The sequence below is a fragment of the Prionailurus bengalensis genome, chromosome X (assembly GCF_016509475.1).
Source record: "Prionailurus bengalensis isolate Pbe53 chromosome X, Fcat_Pben_1.1_paternal_pri, whole genome shotgun sequence".
Lineage (NCBI taxonomy): Eukaryota > Metazoa > Chordata > Mammalia > Carnivora > Felidae > Prionailurus > Prionailurus bengalensis.
The window spans coordinates 33,380,644-33,402,757 of NC_057361.1; the positions used below are offsets into that span (position 1 = coordinate 33,380,644).

The 22,114-nt window shown below is 40.6% G+C and overlaps 1 protein-coding gene across 1 annotated transcript in view; it reads left to right on the forward strand.

The window, feature by feature from the left end:
* Positions 1 to 20,610, forward strand: part of LOC122476847 (cytochrome b-245 heavy chain) — a 33,374-nt gene extending 12,764 nt beyond the window's left edge. Inside the window, exons 5-13 of the mRNA XM_043569695.1 lie at positions 2,289 to 2,434; positions 4,493 to 4,683; positions 7,774 to 7,903; positions 10,376 to 10,468; positions 12,781 to 13,034; positions 13,883 to 14,045; positions 15,167 to 15,313; positions 17,452 to 17,576; positions 18,660 to 20,610. Of these exons, the coding sequence (XP_043425630.1) occupies positions 2,289 to 2,434; positions 4,493 to 4,683; positions 7,774 to 7,903; positions 10,376 to 10,468; positions 12,781 to 13,034; positions 13,883 to 14,045; positions 15,167 to 15,313; positions 17,452 to 17,576; positions 18,660 to 18,786 (1,376 nt within the window). The 3' untranslated portion in view covers positions 18,787 to 20,610. The remainder of the gene's footprint in view (positions 1 to 2,288; positions 2,435 to 4,492; positions 4,684 to 7,773; positions 7,904 to 10,375; positions 10,469 to 12,780; positions 13,035 to 13,882; positions 14,046 to 15,166; positions 15,314 to 17,451; positions 17,577 to 18,659) is intronic.
* The last annotated feature ends 1,504 nt before the right edge of the window (positions 20,611 to 22,114 follow it).

Genomic DNA, 22,114 nt, shown 5'->3' on the forward strand with positions numbered 1-22,114 from the left:
ATACAATATTATAATACATATAACATATACATATACAATACATATAATACATACAATATTATATTGGTTTCATGTGTATGACATAGTGATTCGACAATCACATACACTATTAAATGCTCACCATGATCAGTGTAGTTACCAATAACACAAAGTTATTATAGTATTATTGACTGTATTCCCTATGCTGTACCTTATATCCCTGTGAGTTATTTGTTTTATAACTAGAAGTTTATATCTCTTAATCTCCTTTACCTATTTTGCCCTTCCTTTCACCCCCAACCCCTCTGGCAACCACCAGTTTGTTCTCTGTATTTATGAGTCTGCTTCTGTTTTATTTGTTTGTTTGTTTTGGTTTTTAGATTCTATGTATAAATGAAATCATACGGTATTTATCTTTCTCTGTCTGATTTATTTCACTTAGTATAATATCCTCTTTAGGTCCATCCATGTTGTTGCAAATGTCAAGATCTCATTCTTTTTTTATCGCTGAGTAATATTCCATATATATATATATATATATATATATATAATAGCGTCTTCTTTTATCCATACCAGATGGTTGAATTTGATTTTTAACTCTGCTATCGGACACTTAGGTTGCTTCCATAGCTCAGCATTGTAAATAATGCTGCTCTAAACATAAGGGTGCATATATCTTTTCAAATTAGTGTTTTCATTTTCTTTGGGTAGAATCCCTGGGTCAGATGGTACTTCCTTTTTGTTTTGTTTTTTTGTTTGTTTGTTTTTTTGAGGAGCCTCCATGGGGTTTTCCATAGTGGCTGCACCAATTTACGTTCCTGCCAAGATATGCTGTACTTTTTGAATGAATTCTGTTAAAAAATATTCATCACTCTTTCTTTCATCCCACTATTAGGATTTATTCAATTCCTAAAACTTTTTTTATCTTAGGCTCTTCTGACAAAATCCCAGCGTCTTCACCCTTTTCCACTCTTTTTAATATAAAAAAAATTTGTTAGTTCACAAACGAGAGCTTTTATTTATCCATTACAAAAATACTGGGTTAAACATTTAGATTTATGGATTTCTTGCAGTAATGCTGCAGGGGCCACAACCCGTAAGTTGAGAAGATATCTTAAGGGTAAGGTAGCCCTTATCAGCTAAGCATCTTCTTTATTATTATTGTTATTATTATATATAATAGGTATACATATGTATATCTGTATGCTATATTATGTGTTGTTATTATTATCATTATTAAAGTGGTGGTGTTGGCACAAGGGATGCATCTGGAACCCTTACCAAATCTCCACTAATTCACTTAATAAATAAGGGCTGTGCCAGGCGATAGGCATGCACACAGGCACGGTGATAAACAAAGGAGACTTTTATTCTGCCCTTAAAGAGTCTGTCCCTAATTTGAGTAAAATAGGCTTAGATTGCAGGTGTTTAACTGGGCGTCTCTTCTCCTATTAGTAGATCATGAAGGCTTTCTGTGGCAAACAAAATGGCTCAAAAGCAAAATGCATGACAAAATCTTATTAGAATGTAACATAGTGTAATGGTTAAGGGCATAGATTTGAGTGCCAGATTGCTTGGATTTGATTCTTAACTCTGCTACTTCCTAGCTTGGTGATCTTGGGCAAGATATTTAAGTATTCTATGCCCCAGTTTCCTCATCTGTAAGATGAGGTGATGATAATCGTCCCTACATCATTGGATCAATATAAGGATAAAGTAATTAAAGGCATGTATAACAGTTCTTGGTACCTAGTAAGTTGTATGTAAGTGCTTGTTAAGTAAGGAATACAATTTTTAAGAAGATATTCACTGTTATGGCCATTGGTTTATATCAGATCAATAAAATTTTGTTATCTTTCTGGAGTAATGTCAGAGTCAGGTGAATGGGTCCGCTAAAGGCATATATTACATGAGAGTCTTCCTGTTTGAACATAAATATATCAGGGGGAGAGAGGCAAAGAGAGCACATCCAAATATCCCCAGAGACCAAGGTTATTTTGCAGAATCTCAGAACTTGATTGGATCTTTAGGATGGTGTCGTTTAGCACCTTCATTTCACAAATGAGGAAACCAAGACCAGAGATGTCAAGTGATTTGTGTATGATCACACAACTAGAGAGTAGCTTATTGACTAGAATTGTCTTGCCCCTGTGGCCTGGAGACCCAGTTCTTATTTGTGAGTGTCTTGGGCCATCCCTGTGTCTCCTTATAACTTATCATAGAGTCAGGGGCTATAGGCAGAAACCCAGCTCATAATAAAATTGTGCATACCCTTCACCCTGTTTGTTTCTCCTCTCTGTCCTCTTCAGCGATTCATACTATTGCACATCTGTTTAATGTGGAGTGGTGTGTGGATGCCCGATCCAACAATTCTGATCCTTATTCAATAGCACTCTCTGACCTTGGAGATAATCCTAATGAAACTTACCTCAATTTTGCTCGACAGAGATTCAAGGTAAGTCTCCTATTTCCTGATTCAGATGTTCCCTAGACCATTAAAACTGAGGACTAGATTTCAGTGAGTGAAGAACCGCACTTGGCCAGAAAAACAGTGACAAAAGTTGACTATCAGGGGGACAGTTCTGTAGTTTCTAAGAATGTGGGTACAGAGGAAATGTCTCCCACACTCCCAACCCCTCGTGTGGAGGATCTCTAGAAGTTTTCCAGCTCCTTAAGCTCACCTGTGGAACCCGGAGTAACTCAGGCTCACCCATGACAATGCCCACCATCAAAGAAAGACAGGAACACACATCCAGTCAAACAAAGTTGGGCTTATTACTTACTGCGGCAAAAGAGGCCTTGCACCATGAGAAAGTCTGGGACATTCCGGGAAGGTGTTAACAGAGGCTTGTTAATAGAGGACATGGACTTGTGTAAGGTGGTTCTGGAGGGGTTTAAGAAAGCAAAGATCTGCTCTGGATCAGGTATGTTCAAGAATTGGGGGTCTTTCTAGGATTGGGTATCTTAGGAATGTTTCTCCAGGAGGCAGAAGGAATAGAATGGGGCTAAATCTGTAATCGGTAAAGAAGCAGCAGTCACTTGTGTTGTTGTCCTGGCTGAGACATAATTCTGGAGTGGTTTTATTTTTGTCTCACTCCACCACAGTCATAGAATGACCTCGTCTGATGCGGGTGTTCTATGCACTTGGTTATGTGAAACAGGGAACGCTCCGGCCTCGGTGTTAGTACGAGGCTGGCCACTGACTGACAGCTGTCAGAGATGCTTTTCTTCTCTCTTGCCTACAACATCTGAGGGGTGGCCTATGTCTGCTAACCACCATTCTGTGAGAAGCCAGGTGCACTGGGAGTACTCAGCAGTCTTCCAGGGGCAGCCCTTTGGGGGCATCCATGGCAAGCCCTGCTTCCCTTCCAACAGTGGCTAAAGCTTCCTACACTCAGAGGGAGAAGCTCCAAGTAAGTCATCCTCATGTGCTCAATGGCTTGGGAGGATGGCCGAGTCAAATTACTATACACCCAATTGCAAACGTGTTTCCTTGTGTTTAGCAGAGTATAAGAAAAGCCCCTTAATTTTGCAGAAATCATTCTCCTCGGGCTATCATGAAGAAAATACTTGCATCAAAGAAAACAGAAATTCTTTTTCTGTAATGTCTGGGATAATTTTCCTTTTGTGTTGTCCGTTGTTTGCACAGTGATGTGTAAGGAAGGCAATGTGACCATATTAGGTGGGCTGACACTGTCATGCTCTGCCTGGATTTCTCTGGACCACTTTTACTCTGTGCTCCCACACCTTTCTGTGTGTTTTCACTTTTGATTTCTGAGACCTGCGTTTCTTCCTCAGAGGACCACTCTGGGGCTATTGGAGTCCCTTTGTCCACAAACTCAGAGAACTGAAAGGGCCTGAAGGCTACCTCTCTGAGGGCAGCCCTAGCCAAAAACTGATGGGGGCAGACCATGAAAGCCCATCCTCCTTGTCTTGAGTCAGGATGAACTCTGACGTGTGACTGAGTGTCCATAGTTCCTCGGCAGCATCAGGTGGGAGCTACCCTCTATACACACAAAAAAAAGCCTGTGATCACCCTCCTTCTTTGACTTGTTCCTCTTTTGTGATCTATTACCCATCTTCTGACCAGTCTCTTCCTGGAGCACATGCACCCTCATCTCAAGGTCTACCTGCTTCAGGGGACCCCAGCCTAAGACGTCAGGCATGTCCAGAATACATTTGCAAAACAAAGTACTGTGGTCCTTTCCAAACCAAAGGGAGAAAGTGCTTCAGACCCTTTTAGGGCATCTTCTACTTGGCTAATTTCCTTTATTCGATCCTCCCTTACAACTATTTCAGTGTATCAGTTAGTACTTCCCATGATACCTCAACCATGTAAATGTTTTCAAATTGAGAAATATCTATTCCGAGTCTGTATCTCTCTCTAGAGAGGGAATACCTATGGCCCTATACACTGGAAAGTTTATAAATAGGTAGTCCTGCATTTGAGAGCCTACCAGTAATGTGTGTGTGTGTGTGTGTGCGTGTGTGTGTGCGTGTGTGTATTTTACAGAATCCTGAAGGAGGCCTATATGTGGCTGTGACTCGGTTGGCAGGCATCACTGGTATTGTCATCACACTGTGCCTCATATTAATTATCACCTCCTCCACCAAAACCATCCGGAGATCTTACTTTGAACTGTTTTGGTACACACACCATCTCTTTGTGATCTTCTTCATCGGGCTCGCCATCCACGGAGCTGAGTGAGTGTTTAATTTCCACCGTCGAGTACTTTAAGTCCTTCAGTTTCCAGGTGTGATGCTGTTAGAGGCACAGTGGCCTCCTTGTCTACGTGTGGTCAGCCTGTCTGCTGATAGAATATGAGGGGACAACAGGGGTCAGTTTGAGAGAGACCACTCCGCAACATTTTAGTTTCTTCCGCCTGATTCATAGCTATTATTTCTTTAGTTATATAATAGTAGCTATTATTAATGCAGTTATTTCTAGCAAGCTTGAAAAATGCACCAAAGTTTGAGTGTCTTTGCAAGTGTATAAGGCATGTTAAGGGTGCTGGAGGGGTCTTGGATGTCTGCAGTGATGTTTCTTATGGTTTAATTGCTAGGAAATTAGTCCAACTCCCAAACTTGAGGGGCTAATGATTAAGCAGGTGAAAGCGTTTGCTGTAGTTCAATGAGTTTTGATTCAAGCTGGACATTTATTGATTGCCTACCATGTTTGAGGGCTGATCTCAGGTACTGTGGGGGAATACTAGAAGGAAAAATACATGGTTATTGCCTTCCAGCCTTCTAATATGATAAAGGTAAGAGCTCTCTTCTATTGAGCACTTGTTATAGACATGAAATGTTTCTTTTAGGTAGAGATGCTCTCACATCCCCATTTCCTGGGGGAGATTGTAGACAAGGAAACAGACTAACAGAGGTAAAATATGTAGCCCAAGTCACCCTGTTTGTAAGTGGCACAGCTGCTCTAAGGCAGGCTGTGACAAATACTCTCATAGAGACTCAGTGCCTGCATGTGTGGTTGGGACAGTTCCCTTATTGGGAATCCTATTTAATATCAGGTTTCCTTTTTATGCTATTTCACACCAGCTGGTTCTCACACCTGCACACAAAAGTAGGCGTGGGGAAGTTCCCTGGTGGGTCTGAGGCTCTATAGCTAAGCATGAAGGGAGTAGATACTCAAGGCTCAATGACTCTGCTGAGAGCCAAGTTGGCCTAGAGGTGATTAAGACCTGAGTGTGAAAAGGGGAAGGGCAGGAAGGAGCAGCACTGAGCAACTACTTGTGTGCATTCTTAATCCACTTGCTGACTCCGACCCCTGATCAGCTCTTAAGCACCGGGAAATCTGTGTAGACAAAGAATCTCTTGACTTTCCTAAAGCAACTGAAAATCTTTAAATGGGATGTGGTCATAACCCAGCTGTTTCAGAGAATCCTAGAGAAAACAAAATGAATCTCTCCCCATCTCTAGTTTAGTAATTCCGGCACTTTATGCTTGTACAGTTTCTCAACTATACATTTTCCTTTGGAGCAGGCAGAGGAGACGGATTTACCCCACTCTCCATCTGAACAGAATCTGCTACGTACATTGGTTGGCTGATTGCTCACAGTCTCCTGGCCAGGCAGAAGCTGAGCTAGGATTAATATCCAGGTTTTCTGACTTCTGGTCCTGGCAGTGAGAAGACGGGAGAATCCCCTCCCCCCCTTTTTTTCCCTCTCACTTACTCCGCATGTGAACTTGGGCATTAGAAACTTTGATAGTTATCATTTGTTAGACTCTTACTTTGTGCCCGGCATTTTTTATGCATCATGCCGATTGATTACTAAAATAAACCTTTAATTAGGTATTATTATTACCTATTTTACAGCTAAAGAAACTGAGGCTTGGAGGAAGTTCAATAACTTCCCAAGGCCACCAAACTAGCAAGCGGTAGACGTGGGATTTGAAACCAACGCTGTCTGACCTAGGCCCAGAAGTGTTTTCTCCAAATCATTCTGCTTCTAATTACTAGTTTCTCTAAGCTTCGGTGTTCTCATATGTAAAATGGGGGTGCTAATACTTACCATTCAATCTTGTTATGAGGGTCAACTGAGATAATTTGTGTACAGTGCCTTTCCCCAGGTCTGGCACAGTAATTCTCTGCCCCCAAACGTAAGGACAGAAAGGGATGGTTAACAGCCTTGAATTAGAACAGTCACAGGAGCCTCTGCTTGGCTCAGTCGGCTAAGTGTCTCACCCTTGGTTTTCGCTGAGGTCATGATCCCAGGGTCGTGGGATCGAGCCCCGTGTCAGGCTCTGTACTGGGTGTGGAGCCTGCTTAGAATTCTCTCTCTCTCTCTCTCTCTCTCTCTCTCTCTCTCTCTCTCTCTCCTTCTGCTCCTCTCCTCCTCTCTCTCTGTCTCTCTCTCTCTAAAAATAAGTGTTAAAAAAACCATTTGCAGAATGTACCAAATGGCACAATAAAGTTTAGCTCCCCCATAGAAACTATTGCAAAGGGCCTTTTGTGCCTCTATTCTCACATATTCTGAAGACCCTGCAATTTATGTTCCTCGAGGTCAGGAACCTGACTTACCTGACCTTGTGCCTCCCTTCCTCTGTTCCCACTAAACCCACATTGTCTTGTGTGTTAACAGTTGCTCAATTACAGTTTATGGAATTGAAATGAATGGGCTGTGAGCACTTCAAAGGGCACACCATTAGTGCCGACGTCTGTGAGAATGTCATAATCTCCACAGAGTCTTCTTAAATTGATAAAACTTTTTGGTTCAATTTAGGCAATTTGGGTTCAACCGATGAAGCACTTGGACTAAGCCTCAAAGCTACTGTGTATGAGTATATGGACTGTCAACTACACAAGGGTGCCTGTCCTCAGGGCATAAAATTAGCCCACGCTTTGCTGGCCATACTCTTTGCCTCTAGTACTGCCCTCTCAGAGGGGGCGTCTTTTTCTAATTTGCACCAAGGCACTGTATGGGCTACTCATTGCTCTGTTAGATTTACGGTTTTCCTGTTTCCGTTTGTTTATAAATGAAAGTAACACTTGAAACGGAAGCACAGATGCTCCCTTTAAGAAAACACATATTAATGATCCAAAACTTACCCTGTACGATGTTACCTATACTTTGTGCCATTATACATATCTTTTTTCTATTGCTGAAGAAGACATATTTTCTTTCCCTTCCTCAAATCTATTCAGAGGGGTCAATAATATATTACTGGTAAATGGAAAGTACAGGATTCATATTAGAATACTTGAAATATGCCCAGAGTCTCAAAATACTAAGCGCTTGATTTCTTGCTACTAAACCATCCAGACTTACATTTCCTCCCCAGGCGCATTGTACGTGGGCAGACCCCACAGAGTTTAGACCAACACCATCACGAAATTTGTGAGAAAAAGATCTCAGAATGGGGAAAAATAAAGGAATGCCCAATCCCACAGTTTTCTGGGAACCCTCCTATGGTATGTACAATTCATTGTTACTTTTACGATTTCTTTACCAACCATCTTCAAAATGTGTCTAAGAAATATGTACAAATGTCATAGAGCTGTCCATTACGAAGGCCATGGAAGTGCTAGAATGTTATGTGTCTACTTTTTTCTGCTACACTTATTGTCTAGAATTATTTCTTGAAAAATAAGGATTGCATTGGTCTGTTCTGAACATCCTGGTTTAAAACTTGAAAAAGGATTGTTTTTGAAAGTGCTGTTGGGGTTCAAGAAATTCCATCTCTTCTCTTCTGGATATGAGGCCATGATAGCAGTTAATGATTTCCAGAGGGATTCCATTCTGAGCTGAGTTGGATGACTCAGATAGTCACTTAGAAGGAGCTATGAGCCTCTTTGGATATAAGGTTCCTACCAACACCCAAAGGCTTTGCGTATAGAGCAGGAGTGTGGCAAGGGTGCCCATGGGAAAACATGCGGGGATATTAACCCTCTGTTCAGACCTCCTGTTGGGTGCGCTGCACAATTCCATTTTGTGTATTCTCAATATCTCTGCTCCACTGAGTGAGAAGTGGGCCCTGTGTTCTTCATATCTTTTCTTCCATTGGCAGGCAGTATACTCTATTGGTTATCATGCTAACCGTTGGTATAAAACTAGGCAAAAATCAACATCTGTATAGGGCTTCTGGACAGGATTATAATTTTTTTAAGCACAGTGTAACAGAAAGGCAGACGTCCCATCTCATTTTCTCCTTAATTTTTTCTACTTTCCTACTATAACAGTTTTCTTCCTCTAAGACACAGTATGCTGTCCAGGGACTTAACATCTTGAAGCAACCTTGCTCATTAATGAAAGCACCAGACGTCTCAATGCACTGCCCCTCTACATACAGACATCAATAGAAAGGAAAAAAAAAGGAACTGTATTGCAGGCCCTCATATGGTTTAGAGGAAGGCACATTTCCTTGAAGACAGCTGGAATCAGAGTACTACCTTAATAGGCATCTACCTCAAAGGAGCTTCTGGGTTTCTGGGATTAGAGGCAATGTCTGAGACCTGGCTCCATTCAGTGGGGCCCCATTGTGGCACCCAGGAAATAGATGGATGATGCTAGGATGTTTTTTTTAAATTTTTAATGTTTATTTATTTTTGAGAGAGAGAGAGAGAGCAGGGGAGGGGCGGAACTGGACAGAACTGGAAGCGGGCTCCAGGCTCTGAGCTTTCAGCACAGAGCATGACGCAGGGCTCGAACCCACGAACCGTCAGATCATGACCTGAGCCGAAGTCGGACACTTAACTGACTGAGCCACCCAGGTGCCCCAGATGTCAGGATGTTTTAAAAACCTGTCCCATGACGGGGCACCTGGGTGGCTTAGTTGGTTAAGCATCCAACTCCTGATTTGGGCTCAGGTCATGATCTCACAGTTCTGTGGGTTCAAGCCCTATATGGGCTCTGTGCTGACAGCATAGAACCTGCTTGGGATTCTCTCTCTCTCCTCCTCTCTCAGCCCCTACCCCGCTCTCTCTCTCTGTTAATAAACATTTAAAAAGTTTAAAAAATTAAACAAAAAAAACCTGTCCCTTGAAAACAAAGGCCAGCAGCAGAATATTTCTAACTTTCGGGGCAGATATTCAGGTGCTCTCAACTTCCAATAACAAGTTTCTTCAAAAAATTTAATAGAAAGACCCTATGTGAGACTTTGGAATTTTTTTTTCTTTCTTGGAATCCATTCTGGAATGCCATCTTTTTAAGTAATGTTGCCTTCTAAAGCTCTTGGCTATTTCAGATATTAAACTAGGAACCTAACTGACTGCGCCCCAGGATGGAACTGTGTGTCCTAAAGGTTTTTATTATAGCCAATAATAGTACAGGGTAACTCCAGTGTTATGAAACACTGGAGTTTCTGACCAGAAGGGGATCTAAAGAAATCTAAAAGTCTTTGGGCTTATCCCTATTCAGCAGGTATATTGCGTAGCTCTGAGAACTTACCAGGATATTGGAGAAACAGCTGCATTCTTGCATAAAATTTCTTATCTTGCAAAAGATTAAGCTTTGACTGCATGGCTGAGAGAAAGCAACTTCAATGTTGCATTGAAAAATATGGTGTTGTTGAAATGGTATCCTTAAGAGAAACATTAATTCTGAAACCAACCTTGCTCTGCTGTAAGGTTATTGCAACTGCTGTTGCAACACGAGGAGGAAATCCCATTCTTTTGGACAGTTCCTCTTGGGAGAGTTTCATACTGTAGATGAAGTTCCCCAATGTGGCCAAGGACAATGCTCATTTTTATCGACTCAAAAATTTGCTTTGATTTTAGATATTTTATGATGTGTTCTGTTGTACAACAAATTTACTAATCTAATATCAAATATTTAAACACGCCTACAAAGATTAACTTGACTTCTACAATGTTTTGTCCTCATGAATCTTGTATTACCTACTACCCCTTAACACATCCTGTTTTCATTTTCTGCTCCAATTACAGACTTGGAAATGGATTGTTGGTCCCATGTTTCTGTATCTCTGTGAGAGGTTGGTACGGTTTTGGCGATCTCAACAGAAAGTGGTCATCACCAAGGTATTGTCTGGTTTACGAATTACTAATAGCATCTAACTATATCATGAACAAGTTTACCCAAGTTCTCTATATCATTGGTCAGAGCTGTCTTTCACCCGGTTTCTTTCCATTAAACGTAGGGTAGAGAGAAGACCTATAGTTAATTTCAGTCAGTGTACTTAGCTTGATAATCAAGTGGTTGGACCTTTTAATTCAGGGAGCTACAAGTTAACATTTTCTGTTGAAAAACAAAGCCGACTGTTTTGTGTGCATGAATCTCTCTCTCTCACTCTCTTTCTCTCTCTCTCTCTCTTTCATTGTGTGTGTGTGTGTGTTTGTGTGTGTGTGTGTGTGTGTGTGTAGAGGGGAGAAGCATACATGTGATGTGATGATGTGAGCAGATTAAGAGTGAAGAGGCAAAACACATGAGTTCAAGAGGGCACACACTGAGCCTTAAAATACTCAGATGTTAAAAGAACCAGGGAGCCAAGGGCAGGTCTGACTGAGGTTGAGATAGCATTCCAAGTCTCCCTTTATCTCCTTTTCTGTGCTGTGTATGTAATCATAGAATATCAGAGTTGAAGAATCCAAAGTCTCAAGGAGGTTAGTAACTAAACTGCATCTAGAATTGAGTTCATCAACACCAGGTACAAGGTGGCCTTTTTTCCCCATGCTTCTATGCTGCTTCTCATTACTAACTATGTAAATATACAACTAATTAAATAGAAATAGAAATTCCTGCTTATAGCTTCAGGAAACAACAGACAAAGCCAGTTTTATCAAATAAAATTTAATTCGACTCAATACAGTTCAACAAATGTTCCATCCTCCACCCAAGCTTTTCTTTCTTGGCATCTATGGAAGGCCAGAGTAAAGTTAGTCCAGCTGGCCTTAGAAATCGTGAAATATAGGAAGCGACAGCACTTCTCCTTTTATGATACTTCTATTGTATTATAAGAAAAAACCCAAAGATGAGCAAAAAGAGCTGCCACAAAATTTTCCTTATTAGGCCAGACCTGACTAAGCAGACAAGGATTTCCCTTAAACATATTTCAAAGACAAACTTGTTTTCCTGTGGAGAAAATATTCACTTTCTTCTTATAAACATAGATATTCATTTTCTTCTCAAAAAAGAAAAGAAAAGAAACAAGATGTCATCCAAAAGTATTCCAGTGTCAATTCTGTCTACTGGTACAGTTTATTTAGTTCCATCCCAATTTCGCCTGTGGTATCGAAATTGCAACAGGGTAAAAAATGTTTTCACCATACAAAATTGCAACATGGTGAACATCATTTTCAAAATAATTTTCATAAATTTTTATTTTCTGTTTTCAAAATGAAGCATTGTGGCTCTTTGTTTCAGTGAAGAAAGGAAGTCAGTTACAGCTTATCATTTAACATCTATTTAAATCACAAGTTTTGGAAATGTTTTGCAATGTGTATCAATAGGATTTCCCACTTTACTCCTCCTCGCTCATGGAAAGGAAAGTTTCACATTATCAGTCAACATTTGGGAAGCTGCTGTTTTGTTTCTATTGATTTTTCTTTTCCTTGATGTCCCTTGTTTGTTAGTTGTACATAGAAAGTCCTAGGTATCTCAAGAATTGTCCCAGAAATATATTACTTTCTGTATTGTAATCACAGCTTTTGATTGTGTTTTTTAAAATTATTTACCAACTCACCAGTTGATGGATGTCTGGACTGTTTCCAATGTTTTGCTCTTATAAACAAAGCTGTCACGAACACTTGTATACATAGAGAATGAGGATGGCAACGGGTGGTTGGGGCCTGGCTTTGGGAGAGATGGATGGTATACTTCCCAGGTAGGTAGAAATGTAGAAACAATGCGTGGAATCAGGCAGATTCAAGGTGTGGCTCAGGACAAAGATAGACTAGTACCTTAGGCTTGGTTTGGGGGATGTTACTATACTACTAGCCAATGGGGTCTCCTTCTTCTATCCAGCTGCCAAGGCTCTCAATCATCCCCTGGGGAGGCAGGAAGACTGAGCAGGAAGACATCTCTTCTTCCTGTTTGTAGTTACCTGCCTTGACTTCTTGGAGAAAAAAAATATCACAATAGGCTGGTGTCTTCAGTTAGATTCCCTGGCAAAGAGTCTGAAACAGCGAACTGCATGCAGAAGGTTTGTTGAGGCATAGTCTCAGGAAAGGAACCTGCAAAAGAAAAGAAAGTCAGGACGGGGGAAGAAATAGCTGACCCTCAATGAGGTCGCAACTGCAGCCTCAGCTGATGCTACAGGGAATGCCAGGGTTGGGATGACTCTTGGGAGTTGTCCCAAGTTGAGGAGAGGGGCTCAACTTGTTTTGTTCTGTAGGTGGTCACTCACCCTTTCAAAACCATCGAGCTACAGATGAAGAAGAAGGGATTCAAGATGGAGGTGGGACAATACATTTTCGTCAAGTGTCCCCAGGTGTCCAGGCTGGAGTGGCACCCTTTCACGCTGACCTCCGCCCCTGAGGAAGACTTCTTTAGCATCCATATTCGTATCGTTGGGGACTGGACAGAAGGACTTTTCAATGCTTGTGGCTGTGATAAACAAGAGTTTCAAGATGCTTGGAAACTACCTAAGTAAGTACAAAGTGTGTATGTACGAAAGTGTATGAATTCAGGGAAAATGTCACTAAATAGCTCCTCTTTTCCCGTCTCTCACTCTACTATCTGTAGAACACACAAGTTCTACAAATATAGGCAGCTATCTCTGTGTTCCCCATTGTATGTGTGTGGTGTGTTTATGCGTATAAGTCTTGTGTGAAACATAAAATATTTGAATCAAACATTAATAACAAATATTCCCAAATTCCTTTAAATGGGTAAGGGTCAAGGCCAAGTTATATTAACTTTTCTAACAAAGTTATAGTGTATCAAAGATGTTCTTAAAATTTAATTGATATATGTTATTTGAGGGTAAATGCCACATATTATTCACTTTGTCCCCTCCTTCCCACATGCCTGAGACGGTGCTGGGCACTTAGTAGATGCTAGAGAAAAGCTTGTTGATTCACTCGATGAATACACAAGTGCAAATTGAAGATATTAAATTTATAAGATGTTATGACAGAAAATTCTCAGTTTACTTCAGGGTGTGATGTAAACAGGAATCTCGTGCGCGCGCGCGCGTGTGTGTGTGTGTGTGTGTGTGTGTGTGTGTGGTAGGTGAAGGGTGTGGAGAGATGAAAAAACACCCTTGAGAGTTATCAAATGTTTTCAGTTAGCTAAAACTTCCTTTTATTACTTCCAACCACACTGTTGACATCAGGTTCATTACTTGAAAGCTATTTCAGAAAAGAAAGTGCCCCATAGATACGTCGTCCCGGTTCGATGTTCGATTGCACACACCCCCAGTGAAAACCTGTGCCCCATCCTGCTCTGAAGTGCAAGATAGCCCCGTAACCATCTCCTCACACGCCTCCTTCCAGGATAGCTGTTGATGGGCCCTTTGGCACCGCCAGTGAAGACGTGTTCAGTTATGAGGTGGTGATGTTGGTGGGAGCAGGGATCGGGGTCACACCCTTCGCATCCATTCTCAAGTCCGTCTGGTACAAATATTGCAATAATGCCACCAATCTGAGGCTCAAAAAGGTAAGTTCTCTCATTTTTCACAGGGCTCGGATAAGGTCGTTAGGTTCTGCCTAGTGAAGCCTGAGAGAGACTTCAGGGCAGAGGCTGGTAGAGACCAAAGGAAGTGAAGACAAGTTCTGCGTGGTTGCAGCGAGACCGACTTCTCATAAAAGGGCGATTTGAGAAGTTAAATGTGCTTTCATAGAAGCAGGTCTATTATCGAAAGCAATGTACTATGCTCGTACAGCGTTAGTCGAAATTCACAAGAAACGAAGATGCGACAGAAAGTGTTCACAACCCCAGTCCAGTAGCTATTGTTTTTGTGTATTCTCTTCCAATATTTCCCCACAAGTTTACATACTCCTGGAAAGTTGTACATATACCTTCATGTCCTGCTTTAGCAGAAACATATTATGGTGTTTTTCAGTGTTGTCACAGGCTTTATAATGATCCTTTTTAATGATTCCTCCGTGTTCCATTGAGAGGATATAGAAAAACTTTTCTATCATCCTGTGTTAGACATTGAGGTTGATTCCATTTCCAGTCCCCCAGTACTTTTTAGTTTGCAAGGGGAGGGCAGGAGACATGTCCTTTCATGAAACGTTTACTTTCTTCTGGGCAGCTCCTCAGAATAAATTCCCAGGGCATTTTTTTGGTCACATGTAAATTTGGTTTCCTTGCCTGGTAAAGGACACCTTGAATAAAACGTGAGTCATTCTAATAACTATAGAGGTAACCTCTAATAGGGACATGGAGTGTACCTTGACTTTTCATTCTCCCCTTTCTCTCTTTACTGTATGGAGGAGGAACTCAGGAATGCCTGATCCTATTGTGTACAAAGGAAGCCAGGGATCTGGGGTGGGTAAGGGCAGACCTAGAGGGAAAGTGGGGAGCTAATGTTTTTTTCCTAAGTCATGTACTTCTGAGACCAAGCTATTGATTTACTGCCCCACCAGTGTGAAGGCCAGCACAGGTTCACGCGAGCTAGCTTATGAAACGCCCAGTGCTTTCTGAAAAGTTATGTTTCCAGGCGTTCTGAGCAGCAGGAAAAAGTCGAGTGGGGGGAAGAGCAGAAATCCATATATCAGTTGTGATAAGGCCTATTTAAATCTAGACTGCTTCATGATCTGTGGCTCTTGCAGATATACTTCTACTGGCTCTGCCGGGACACGCACGCCTTTGAGTGGTTTGCCGACTTGCTGCAGCTGCTGGAGACCCAGATGCTGGAGAGGAGTAACGCCGGCTTCCTCAGCTATAACATCTACCTCACCGGCTGGGATGAGTCTCAGGTGAGGGCGATGTCCCAGATCTCAGGTCCTTCCCCCAGTGTCCAGGGCTGACTGACTTCCCTTTGGTTATGGGAGTATTTTGTGTACCGTTTTTACCAAGAACTGTTGATGGATTTCAGTGATCCAGCCTGTCCACCCTCACTCAATATCCCCACGCGTTCAGACTAACGAGCCTAGATTCAAAGTTAGTATCTGAGGAACAGATCAAAGCTAAGGAACTTACAAGGGAATAGGTGCCATGACTTTGACTGTATTAAAGCCACATTCCTACCAGGGGACTCAAACCAGGTGGACAAGATGATCCACCTCTCTTTATATCTCTCTCTATATATATCTCTACCTTTATATCAGTATACACACACACATATTCTTCTAATTTTATGTTTATGTGTGTTTTTCAATATACACAATACATTTAATAAGTAGTAATAATAACTGCTCATAGTTATTAAGCCTATACTATGTGCTCGGCACTTTTATTAGTGTTTAAATAGATTGTCTAATTCAATCCTAACAACAGCCCTATGAAACAGCTACTGTTATTATTCATACTTTATAGGTGAGAAAACCAAAGCCCAGAACAGGTTAGGTCATTTGTCCAAAGGTGCTGAACTAGTAAGAGGCAGAGGCAGAATGTTCCAGAGCCTGCACTCTTAACAACTCCCAGGAGTTCATGATTATCATTTATATTTGATAATATATTGAAATATAGTTAATGAAGATGATATATATTGTGTATATATGTATATATGTATGTATGTATGTAGCATATAAGTATCTGTGTGTATATATATATGTGGGTATAGTATACTATGTAATGCATGAGACATAACACATTATACACACACACACACACACACACACACACAAACACGTACCCCTCCCTCCAGGCACATTGCAAAATTTCATGTTTGCAATGAAAGCATTCTACAATTTATAAGACAGCCCCTGCAACAAAGAACTATCTGGCTTCAAATGTCAAAAGTGTTGACATTGAGAAATTCTGAAACAAGTTAATGATTCCTAGGGGGTAACATCTTTCTAAATAAGCAAACATTAATTACTTGGCCTGGAAGCAACAGAAGCTATCTCCCTGTGTGAGGAGCTAAGGCAAGAGTGTCTGCCTATCACTGGCCAGTGTCTCTACTGGCCATAGCCACACACTGGCGCCTGGTGTTTGTGAAAACTGGTTTCTCATTTGGGTTTTGGTGTATTGTTTATCATAGACTCTCTGGGTCTTAGATGAGTCTGGTTGCAAGTGTAGATCCAGGGACACAGGACCATGAAAAGTGCTGCTCTAGAAAAATGGGATTTCGCAATGCCACTTCTGTAATTTTAAAAGCAAAACAACAACAAATATTTGATCAAAATGAGACCGGGGGAAAATATATAATATATAAATCACTTGGCAGTTTTATTATTTAAAAACTCATGCACCATTTTTTAAATGGGAAATGTATTTGCATTGAAAAACAATTATTTTGCTTTACAAAATTGGTCTCTACATGGTTATGAAACCAGACTGGCCACCCTTCTTAGCCCATCATCCATCCCCTGTACAGTGAATTTAAAATCTGATTTAAGTTTTAAATACATTTAATTAACCACTTTTATGAAAAATATTTGTTGTTCAAACTGAGGCTCCCTAGAAGGGTGGCAGAAAACAACATGTGACTGTGTGTGTACACACACACACACACACACACACAGACTAACTTTAGACTTGATTTGTTGTCTCATTGTGTTACCAAAATATCAGTGCATTTTAATCTGTTTTAGTTCTTAGCAATTCTCCTAAAGGTCTGCCCTTCTAGATCATAAGTTACCTGAGGAGACCCAGTTTTTTCATCTTTGTTTACCTTCTAGCCTTCAACTATATATATATAGATATATATATAGATATATATATATTCAACTATATATATATATTCAACTATATATATATTCAACTATATATATATTTAACTATATATATATTCAACTATATACATATATATATATATTCAACTATATATATATATTCAACTATATATATATTCAAAACGGATAGTGAAACTTCATTTGTGAGATATGTAAAGATATCTGTGGGTTTTTTTATAGCATGTCTCTGCTTTGTGAATTCATGTCCTTTCCTACAGGCCAATCACTTTGCTGTGCATCACGATGAGGAGAAAGACGTGATCACAGGCCTGAAACAAAAGACCTTGTATGGACGGCCCAACTGGGATAATGAATTCAAGACAATTGCGAGTCAACACCCAAAGTAAGGAGTCCCCCACCACAGTGTTCTTGAGGCCCATGGCCTGCCTAAAGCAGCAACTCTCAAACACGGCTCGATTTGTGTGCTCTGCAAACCAAAACACCTAGGTTACTATCTTCACACCCAATAAAATTTTCTAGATATGTATGACTTTACAAGAGAGTGTTTAAATCACACGAAAATTACCTGGAGAATTATTATAAACAAAGATGCTTGGGCCCCCCACCTCCACGTTTCTGAACCCTTTTCCTCCTAAGAAGGGTCGTAACTTGGTTCTTTTCTTTCAGCTCCTAAATTTCACCAGTGTATCTACTTCTTCTAATTTAATACGATTCATACTTTTATTATTAAGGAGACACCATCCCCACTTTCAGTTTTAGTTTTGGGGTCTAAAATCATAAGTTGATAGACATCCTAAGGTCCTTTCTGCCTTCATTAAAGCTTTAGCCGTTGTGAAACTTTGAGGGGATCCTCTATCTTACTAGAACTCACGATAAACTCAAGAATCACCACGAACACACCCTTCAGGCCATTGCTTTGTAGGCTTTAATGAGCATATAAATCACTTGGGGATCTTTTCACAATGCAGATGCTGATTTAGTAAGTCTGGGGTGGGAGTCGAGAACCTACATTCTTAAAAAGCGGACTAGGAGGCTACTGGTCTGGAACCACACCTTGAGGAACGAGACTTTAGAATCTAAAACACAGAGAGATGAATCCCCACCAAGCTGTTGGCCGAGTTGGTGAACCTAAAGCAGATTTGTTCCTGATTTCAAGATGCTGGAGACGGTTTGGGGACATAGAGCCCTGAAGTGAAGTAGCCCACAGACTCACGAATTCACCACCATTTTCTCTGTGGTAGAGGTCTCTGTAAACTCTACTTGAATGTCATTCCAGGGCGGTCAACTGCCTTTTGAAGCTGTCGCCACAAACAGGGCTGAACCACTCTCCTGCAGGGTAATCTGAACTCTGCCATTAGTGGAAAAGACACAGGGGCAGAGGGAAATAAGAGATTCCCCCAGGTGCTTTGTAGTCTATCTCATCCAAAAGCCTAAAATGGTTTATTTTTCCTTTCTTTCCCCAAAGTACCAGAATAGGAGTTTTCCTCTGCGGACCTGAAGCCTTGGCGGAAACCCTCAATAAACAGTGCATCTCCAACTCTGAGTCTGGCCCTCGGGGAGTGCATTTCATTTTCAACAAGGAAAACTTCTAACTGGTCTCTTCCACGAGAAAATCAGTGAGGATTATGCTGCCAAGTACCCAACCCAATAATGCTAGTTGATAATGTAAGTTCCCCCTTTAAAAAGAGAGAGAAAATGAAGTTACAATGTGCAGGTTTTCCCTGAAAGGGATGTCAAAGATGTCAAAGATCATTTGATAGTGGTAATTTGCATTTGTATGGGGCTTTATGGTTTTCAGAGCACTTTTACAAACTGTATTTCATTTTTCACTCACAGTAATGCCAGAGAAAGGTAGGACAAGGATTCCTGGACTCAGTATTTAGGATAAAAAAAATAGGGACTCGAAATGGTGAAGTAACTTCCTTAACATTATGAAGCTTGGACCTAGTGCACGTCGCTCCGGGTTTTGTGGTCTTTCCATGATACCAGGCTGCCTTAAACTAAGAACTGGGACAAATAGGTATGTGATATGCACATCTGCTTTTAAAAAGCATCTACCCCTTGTTTTATTTAAATACACACACAAAATGTCTCTTATTTGTGTGGCTAACGTTTTATTGTCATATCATCATCATCATCATCATCATCACCATCAACAAATTTATGCCCTAGAAATGAAAATCCCCAGCTTTACTGTGTAGCTATTGAATTCACACCCCATAGAATGTTCTAGATATCCATGAGTTCAAGACAGAGCCTCTAAATCACTGTTAGTGTGGCCAGAAACAGTTGTTTTTTTTTCTTAGAACTGCTTCTATTTCTGGAAACTAAAACAGCTTTATTTGCCCCACCCTCTGAAGCCACAGATATTTAGAACTACTTTGGTAATGAGGAAGGAAGAAAAGAAAGCTGGGGGAAGGGCACAAGACTGGTTTAGGAGGAAAGGGTGAGGGAAGGGGGAAGAGAACAGGAGAATGAAAGAAAGCAAAAAAGTTCTCACACTGGTCACTTTCCACCCTAGATTTCTTAGTCTTGTTATGTATTGAATGTAATTGAAGGAGGCTTACACATAATTCATTTTATTTTGATTACATGTGGTATTGAATCTGAGATTCTGGTTGCAAATTTTGATGCTGGATGGTCATATGCATTGGACTGGGATGAAGCAGTAATAACTCAGTTGTTCCTTTGGGCTCCCGGGACATGCAGGTCACTGAGGGCTGGTCCCGACAAGTCAGGCTTGCTGTGAGAATGTTGCCTCCCCAGAATGTCCCAGGAAGGTTTTTACTTACAGAAACTTAGGTCCAGCCTGTTCATACTGAAACCCAGGTATCACTTGATTCATTCACCAAATTTTTATTGTGCTATTTACTATGACTCAGGCTCTGTGCTCATAGTTTCAGTTCTTTATACCAATGTGTGAAGAAGCAATCACAGTTCTGAAAATTCTGAGAATCCTGGCCGTCTCTAACCCTGTGGCATGAGTAAAACCAACTCCATTTGTTGCTCTGAAAATATTTCTCCAGGGTTTTTTACCTTGATACCAGAATAGTTACCAAAACAGAGAACCTTGTCCTGTGTTATCCTGGTTATGAGATGAAAAATGAACTGTACAAGTGCTCGCCATTACCATATTCTTCTCCCAAGCAGCTAGCTGCCAGCTGCCAATACAGCTTTTTCAGCTTTTAGTATTTAGCGCTTAGCAACAGGTACCAAGAGGATGATTAAGCATTGTTTTTAATCTCAACGCTATGAAGGCTTCTCTGAGTTCTCCTGCTTTTGCAATATTGCATTTATGAAATTTGAATACTTGTAGGTGCTGTATTTGAGTACTTTGGTGGGGAGGGGGGGCTCTGGGATATAATTCTAGGAAGAACTGTTAAAACCATGCTCAACTATTAAAATTGATGAGCTTCTGTTGGTGTCTGTGTTATTGATCGTCTTCATATTAAAGGGTGGATTCAAACAGCAAAGATTTGCTCTGCCCCACTGGGGTTGAGAGTCCGTGTTTTTGCACGTGACATGCCAAACATGTCATGATTTATGGGTTGGGAAGGGAAAACTGGGTACTGAGTTCTATTGCTCATGTCCTAGGGACCCTCACAGCACTGGTAGGAGACAATACAGTGTCACCTCACCTTGTGGAAAGAATCTCTCAAAGACAAAGAACCCCTAGTCTGAGCCCCACATCAGGCTCTGTGCTGACAGCTCAGAGTCTGGAATCTGCTTCGGATTCTGTGCCTCCCTCTCTCTCAGCCCCTACCCCCCCCCCGCCTCAAAAATAAATAAACATTTAAAAAGTTTTAAGAAACGCTGGTTAATCCAATTCATGTTAATTTTTATTACTTTTATTTATTTATATTTATTTATAATGTTTCTTTAGCTTTATTGAGGTATAATTGACCAATAAAATTGTAAGATATTTAAAGCATACCACATGATGATTCACCAAAGAATGTTTTTCCAAAGAACAACTTTTACCTATATAACCACAAGGCAGTGAACAAATCCAAGAAATTTAACACTGTCACAGAACTAACGTTTACTCTCTAGGCTATGTACAAGTGACGTTGTATCCTCAGTGCACTGCGTTAGAGGGTAGCCATTGTCAGTTGGTCCTGCTATTGATGGTATTAAGTTTGATCACCAGGTTTCTCTGTATAAATGGAAAGGTTTCATTTTACTTCTGTAACTAGTAAGTCACATTTGGGGAATACTTTGGGACCTTACAAATCTCATTTTCTCCAATAGCCTTTTACCCAGTCGTTTTAGCATACATTAATGAAATTTCACTGAATCAATTTTTACAACGATGGTTACAAAATATCTGTATTCTGAAACCTCAGTAATCTGCCAATTTCTTTTCTTTTTTTCCTAGATTTTTTTGAGATATAATTGGCATATAACATTATGTAAGTTTAAGATGTACAAAGAGTTGATTCAATATATTTATATATTGCAAAATGATTACCACCGTAGTGTTAGCTAACACCTCCATCTCATCACATACTTACCAATGATTTTTTTTTGATGAACACTTTTAAGATTTAGTCTCTTAGCAACATCCAAGTATACAATACAGTATTATTAGCCATAGTCACCATGCTGTGCCTTAGATCCCCAGAACATTTTCATCTTGTAACTGTAAATTTGTACACTTTAACCAATATCTCTCCATTTCCCCCACACCCCAGCACCTGGTAACCACTGTTTCTCTGAGTTCGGCTTCTTTAGATTCCATATATATGTGAGATCATACCGCATGTGTCTTTCTTTGTCTGACTTATTTCACTTAACATAATGCCCTCAAGGTTCATCCAGGTTGTTGCAAATTGCAGAATTTCCTTCTTTCTCATGACTGAGAAAGAAAAATGTTATTCCATACACAATGGAATATTATTATATTATTATGTATACAAA